This window comes from Myotis davidii, unplaced genomic scaffold (assembly GCF_000327345.1).
Source record: "Myotis davidii unplaced genomic scaffold, ASM32734v1 scaffold6, whole genome shotgun sequence".
Taxonomy (NCBI): domain Eukaryota; kingdom Metazoa; phylum Chordata; class Mammalia; order Chiroptera; family Vespertilionidae; genus Myotis; species Myotis davidii.
Genome location: NW_006383011.1, coordinates 4,013,782 through 4,021,260, shown reverse-complemented (window position 1 = coordinate 4,021,260; position 7,479 = coordinate 4,013,782). Strand labels below are relative to the sequence as shown.

Below are 7,479 nucleotides of genomic sequence, written 5' to 3'. Positions count from 1 at the left end.
GTATAGAAGAAAGGAGATGAATGTGAACAATGTAAATAGTTGCTCTATTGATGAGGTTGTTTTGTGGAATTTTTTTCTCTCCCATTGCCCTAATTGCTGCCTTAATCATATCTCAGTGTTGAGATTTTATTGCCAAAATATATGAAATGCTGAAAGGTATTCTTTAATAAGAGGAAGAAGGAGAAAAAGGTAAAGATACAAATTATGAACAACAAATACACATCTATCAACAAGTGAATCTAAAAACCAAGTGAATAAATAATCTGATAAACAGAATAAACCGGTGAATATAATAGAATTAGGGGCATGGAAAGGGAGTGGACTGACTATGCTCAGGGGGGGAAAGGAGTGTGGGGAGTGCAGGAAGAGACTGGACAAAAATCAAACACCTATGGATGAGGACAGTGGGAGGGGTAAGGGCGGAGGGTGGGGTGGGAACTGGGTGGAGGAGAGCTATGGGGGAAAAAAGAGGAACAACTGTAATAATCTGAACAATAAAGATTTAATTAAAAAAAATAAAAACTATCACTTTTCTATGTTATGAAGTTTTGAATGGACCTTTAGATTCAAGTTAGGCTTTTTATTTGTTCTCTTTGGAAGACGACATTGTAAAATGACTCTAGGAATTTCTAAGTAAAATCCCATATGAAGTACTTTGTCTGATTCAGGAGAATTCTTTTGAGATATGACATGTCTATGTGTATAAATAAAGGATTATATAAATTCCTGTGTTGGGCCAGGAATAGCTGATAATAAACTCTCTCTCAAAATCATATGAAGAGAACAAAGTCCTTTTTACTTTTTGCTAAATGGTGATTAATCACTGATCATCAATTCTCATATTAACACAATTCCAACTTACATATTTATATTGTACTACTTAGCCAGGCTTTTGTTTTTTTAAAGACACTATCTTTACAAAGAAAGTAATTCAAATTAACCAACCATGACCTACAAACATAAACAGAAATGATACTGAATAAGTATTGATTAAAACAAAAAGCACTTTAAAAAAAACAGCATGAATTCTTACCTACTCCAGAGGTTATTGATTCTGCATCAATGTCTCGAGCTCTTTTTCTTGCCACTTCAGCTAGTGCCAATTCACCCTTATCTAGTGCAAGGTAATGGATGTCCTTTGGAAAGAAAGCAAAATAAAAGATTAATCCAAAATGAATGTTGGTTAAGTTACAAAGGAGATTTTGAAAGGAAGAATTTATTGTTCAGATTACAAAGCAGACATGGCGTATGAATATTCTTTCTTTGTATTTTAATTTTCTTGAAATGGAGATTATAGCTATAACTAATGGCAATTATTTATACAAGTTATTTTAAATCTTTAAATCAAATGTTTGACATACTCAGTTTTGTTAGGGAATAGAAATCTTAATTACTGTTTTCCCTGTGGGGAGATTTTAATGAAGAAAAACCTCAGCTTATTCAAAATTCAGTTGTTTGGAATACTAGTACCAAATTTGTCTCTGATATTTATGTGTCTAACATATTACTTTGTTAAGATTTTTAGTAGTACTATTTGAACTCATTCTGTCAACAAATCATTGCCTCCTAACTGCCAGCGGTTTTTGGAGTACACAGCTCAATTACAATACCCGGTTTCAAGAAGCTCTGAGTCCAGTGGGGATACCACTGTAAGCAGCAGTTAAAGAATTAAAGTGCTATGAAGCGAAAGAGAAGGAATTGATCCTTGATCTGAGTCTTGAAGGATGAATAAAAGTTATACTAGGCAATGGTAGGTCTTTCAATATTAAAGGAGTACTGGATGGATTTAGAACATTTTTGTTACACAGAATGATTATTGGAATGATAATTTTACTGCAATAAAAATGGAAAAAGAATATGAGCAGTCAGTTTACAATGAAATATAAATAACCTATAATCATGAAAAACATTTCACTGTATTAATACTCAAATACAAATAAAAAAAATGTAATTTCAAATTAAACTTTAAAGTTAATATTTACTGTTTGCAAAGTTTGTGGGGAGATCGACACTTATATTTACTGGGAATGTAAGAATTTATGCAGCAGGGGTTGATAAACTATGACTTATGGGCTAAATATAGCCTGCCTTTTGTACAGTCCTTAAGAATGATGTTTACATTTTTAAATGGTTGAAGAACTGTGCTCTTATTTAATTCTGAATGGCTTTCAAATTAGCTTATGCTATAGACTTGAAAATGTTTCAACCTAAAACTATAAGGCAAAACCACTTATATGTGAAACCTAATACAGTGATAAAGTTTCAATGAGAACTAACACTGTTTGACTTAAAAGTAATGTCAGGCTATGATACATTTCCTGCACTGTCAAAAGCTAAAAAAATAAAAAAAACTTTTTTTTAAAAAAAAAAAAAAAAAAAAAAAAAGACCTGAGATCTCCATTTCTACACAAATTCCCAGCAACATACTTTCCCATTTTAATCCACAGCAGAGTTTCTCAGCCTTGATGCAAGTGCAAAGAAATGTCCATATTCCAAAATCTATTTAACAGTGTGATTGAAGAACTTTAATTGGAAGTGATTAATGTGCAATGTAATGACATGCTAAAAGGCAGGCTAGTCTTTTAGCTAATAGAATTCTAAAAATGACCTCTCATAGATTGATATCAGCATATGGCAATTCCTATCTTTGAAGAAAGAAATTTGTAAAGGTGAAATATGTAAAACTTCATCACAGATGACCATTAACAGATGAACATTTGCAATAGATTTTGAAAGTAAAGAACACTGACTTTCAACCCTAATTGAAATGTTATCCCCACCAAATTCCATTATTCACATTCATAGACTTGTCTTACAAAAATTATACTCAATTATTATATTTTAATTTTATCAGTAAAGATTTATGGAAATTTATTTTCTTGTTATATATACATATATATAATAAACTTCAATTTTTCCTCTTGTCCCATAGCCTGCAATATTTGCTATCTGGTCCTTTACAGAAAAACACTGCTGATTCCACATTTTAACAACATATCATAATTTAAAATCTGCCTACATATACTTTTGGGGAATCTTCCTATGGAAATGATGTGACAGTATATGTTCAAGATTGGTGATGAGAGCAAAACTTATATAACAATGAAAAATTGGAAGCAATATAAATATACACCAATCCAGAGTATCATGATACCTTCATAATAGGTCCCTATATTCAATGAAGAATATAATAATTTAAAATATGCAACTGTATTCAATTTGCTAGTATTTCATTGAAAACTTTTGCATCTATTTCATAATTAATAAAAGTCTATGACTTTACTTGAGTTTCACTGCTAACAATCCCTTAGCTGTTATCAAGGTTACTACACTTATAAAATAAGTTAGGTGGCTTTTTTCTATTTTTCTCATTGGCAATATTTCTATGTGATTCTTAGCTGAAAATAAGCAAAAGATATGTAATACATTTGAGAAGAAATTATCAACCATTACTGAGTGACATAAACACCTGATTAAAATACAGACATATACAGCGGGAAGGCTGGGGAGGGTTGGGGGATGGGGGGTGGGTGGGTAAGAGATCAACCAAAGGACTTGTATGCATGCATATAAGCATAACCAATGAACATAAGACACTGGGGGATAGGGGAAGCCAGGGGATTTTCAAGGGTGGGAAGACATATGTAATACTCTTTGTAATACTTTAAGCAATAAAAAATAAAAATAAAAAATAAAATAAAAATACAAACATATATCCGTTTATGGCTGGGAGACTATACAAAATGAAGATATCAATTCTGACCCCAATTAATCTGTAAACATCAGTGGAATGCCAATCAAAATCCCTTCAAGGTATTTATGGGACTTACAAGTAGATCTTAAATACATATTTAAAAATAAAGTCAAGACTAAGATTTATTCTGGTTAACATTAAGATCATATAACACTGGTATGCAGACATATAAACCAAAGAAAAAGAAATATAGCCATATAATTATGGTTTTTCTTTGTGAGTTACTCGTGCTAGTAGTACTTTGTATTTAGCAGTGATATAGGTGTTGGTCCTAAGATCTGTGGTCCACAAATTATTTCTGGAACATTTTCTCTCTCTCACTCTGGCATTCTTTCTCAATTCTATGATTACTCCTCTTTATTTTTTAATTGTGATAAGGAATTGGATCATTAATTTGAAGAAGGTAAACCTTAACACTTCTTAAGTTATTATATCTATACCATGAAGGTTTTCATTTCTTAATCTTTCTGTTTGGAACACACTATTGAGTCTGTTTACTTGGTGATACTTGTAGGCCTCCTGACTATAAACAGACACAGCTCAGAGACATTGAGGGTCTGGTTCCAGACCACCACAATGAAGTAAATATTGCAATAAAGCCAGCCACACAAAATTTGGTTTCTCAGTGCACATAAAAGTTATGTTCATACTATACTGTAGTCTAGTAAGTGTATAACAGCATTATGTCTAAAAGATGTACACACCTTAGTTAAAAAATACTTTGTTGCTAAGAAATGCTAACCATCGTCTAAGTTTTCATGAGTTGTAATCTTTTTGCTGGTGGAGGGGAGGGTCTTGATGTTGATGGGTACTGATCAAGGTGGTGGTTACTGAAGGCTGAAGTGGCTGTGGCAATTTCTGAAACAGGACAACAATGAAGTTTGCAGCATCCGTTGACTCTTCCTTTCATGAAGGATTTCTCGGTAACATTGGATGCTGTTTGAGAGCATTTTACCCACATTAAGTCTTCTTTCAAAACTGGAGTCAATCCTCGCAAGCCTTGATGCTACTTTGCCAACCAAGTTTAAATACTGTTCTAAACCCTTTGCTGTTGTTCTTCACAGCATCTTCAGGAGTAGATTCCATCTCAATAAACCACTTTCTCTGCTCATTCATCAGAAGCAACTCCTCAGCCATTCAAGTTTTAGCATGAGATTGCAACAATTCAGTCATATCTACAAGACTCCACTTCCAATTTTATTTCCCTTGCTATTTCTACCATATCTGCACTGAAGTCTTGTACCCCCTCAAGGTCATCTATGAGGGTTGAAATAAACTTCTTCCAAACTTCTGTTAAGGTTGGTATTTTGTTGTTGTTGTTGATAATCCTGAAATTTCTGATATTCCTGATATTTTTTCCATTGATTTTTAGGGACAGTGGAAGGGAGGGGGAGAGACAGAGAGAGAGAAACATAGATGTGAGAGACACACATCAATTGGTTGCCTCCTGCTCACACCCCAACCCGGGGCCGGGGATCCAGCCTGCAACCAAGGTTACATGCCCTTGACTGGAATTGAACCTTCAACACTTCAGTCCATGGGCCAACGCTCTAACCACTAAGCTAACTGGCTAGGGCAAGGTTGATATTTGATAGCTGAATCATGAATGTTCTTAATGGCATCTAAAATGGTGAATCATTTCCACAGGTTTTCAAGTTACTTTGCCCAAATACATTAGAGGTATCACCATCTATGGCATCTATAACCTTACAAAACGTATTTTTTAAATAATTAGATTTGAAAACCAAATTTACTCCTTGGTCCATGGGCTGCAGAATTGATGTTGTGTTAGCAGTATGAAAATAGCAGTAATCTTGTATATCTCCATCAGAGTTCTTGGGTGACCAGATGAATTGTCAATGAACACTAATATTTTGAAAGGAATCTTTTTTTTTCTGCGCAGCAGGTCTTAGCAGTGGGCTTAAAGTATTCAGTAAGCCATGCTGTAAACAGATGTGCTGTCACCTTGGCGCTGTTGTCCCATTTATAGAGCATAGGTGGAATAGGTTCAGCATAATTCTTAAGGGCCCTAGGATTTCTGGAATGGTAAATAAGCACTGGCTTCAACTTAAGTTACCAGCCGTATTAGCCCCTAATAAGCAAGTCAGCCTATCCTTTGAAGCTTTATAGCCAGACACTGAGTTCTGCTCTGTAGCTATTAGAATCCTAGATGGCATCTTCTTCTAATATAAGGCTGTTTGTCTACATTGAGTATCTGGGGTTTACTGTAGCCACCACCATTAATTATCTTAAAATTTTTCTGGATAACCTGCTGCAGCTTCTACATCAGCACTTACTGCTTCATCTTGTATTTTTATGTTATGGAGTTGGTTTCTTTCCTTCATGCATCAACCTCTGCTAGTTTAAAAATTTTCTTCTGCAGCTCCTCACCTCTCTCAGCCTTCATAGAATTGAAGAAATTCAGGGCCTTGCTTTGACTTAGGCTGTAGCTTAAGGGAATGTTGTGACTGATTTGATCTTTTATCGAGACTACTAAAACTTTCTCTACATTAATAATAAGGTTGTTTCACTTTCTTATCATCCCTGAGTTCACTGGAGTAGCACTTTAATTTCCTTCAAGAACTCTTCCTTTGCATTCACAACATGGCTGTTTGATGCAGGAGGCCTAGCTTTCAGCCTATTTCAGATTTTGATATGCCTTCCTCAATAAGCTTAATCATTTCTAGCTTTTGATTTAAAGATGTGCAACTCTTCCTTTTACTTGAGCACTAAAGAGGCCACTGTAGGGTTATTGATTGACCTAACTTCAATATTGTTGTGCTTCAAGAAATAGGGAGGCCTGAGGAAAGGGAGAAAGACGAGGTAATCGCCAGTTGGTAGAGTCGTTAGAATACACAACACATTTATCAATTAAGTTTGCTGTCATATATGGGAATGATCATGGTGCCCCAGAACAATTACAATAGTTACATAAAAGATCACACTGTAATGAAAATAAAATGAATAAGCCCACACAAAAAAATCACAAATCACAATAACAAATGCAATGATGTGAAAAAGTTTGAAATACTGAGAGAACTACCAAAATGTGACACAGAGACATGAAGTGAGCAAATGCTGTTGGGAAAATGGTGAAATAGACTTGCTCAATGCAAGATTGCCACAAACCTTCAGTTTGTATAAAACATAGTATCTGGAAGCAATAAAGCAAAGTATAATAAAATGAGGTATGCCTGTATCTGAATGTGTTCTTAGCTAAATAGAGAGTGTATCTCCGTCATTCCTTGATCCTTGGTTTGACAGAGCTCATGAGTCTTTAGGGTCTGATGCAAGATATATATATATCACACACACATACACTGAGTGGCCAGATTCTTATGACCATCTGACGTTTGTAGGCAAATTAGTTATAATTTCATGCTGAAGTTGCTAGAGGGCCAGACCATTATAAATAGGGAAGCAGGTTGTTTACCATGACAGAAGTGATTTTTTTCTGAAGATATGGGTAAACAATGTGATTTAACAACCTTTGAACGGGGGATATATATATAGTATACACACACACACTAGTGGCCCGGTGCACGAAATTCATGTGGGAGGATGGGGGTGTCTCTCAGCCTGGCCTGCACCCTCTCCAATCTGGGATCCCTCTCGCAATCCAGAACTACTGTCTCCTAAGCACTCACCTTCTTGCCTGCCTGATTGCCCTTAACTGCTCCCTGCCAGTCTGATGGCCCTAACTGCTCTCCCCTCCTGGCCTACTC

At 35.1% G+C, this 7,479-nt stretch overlaps 1 protein-coding gene across 1 annotated transcript in view; it reads right to left on the bottom strand.

The window, feature by feature from the left end:
• Positions 1–7,479, bottom strand: part of WDPCP (WD repeat containing planar cell polarity effector) — a 247,997-nt gene that overhangs the window by 73,185 nt on the left and 167,333 nt on the right. The window contains exon 14 of the mRNA XM_006778547.2: positions 1,034–1,136. Coding sequence (XP_006778610.1) covers positions 1,034–1,136 — 103 coding nt within the window. The remainder of the gene's footprint in view (positions 1–1,033; positions 1,137–7,479) is intronic.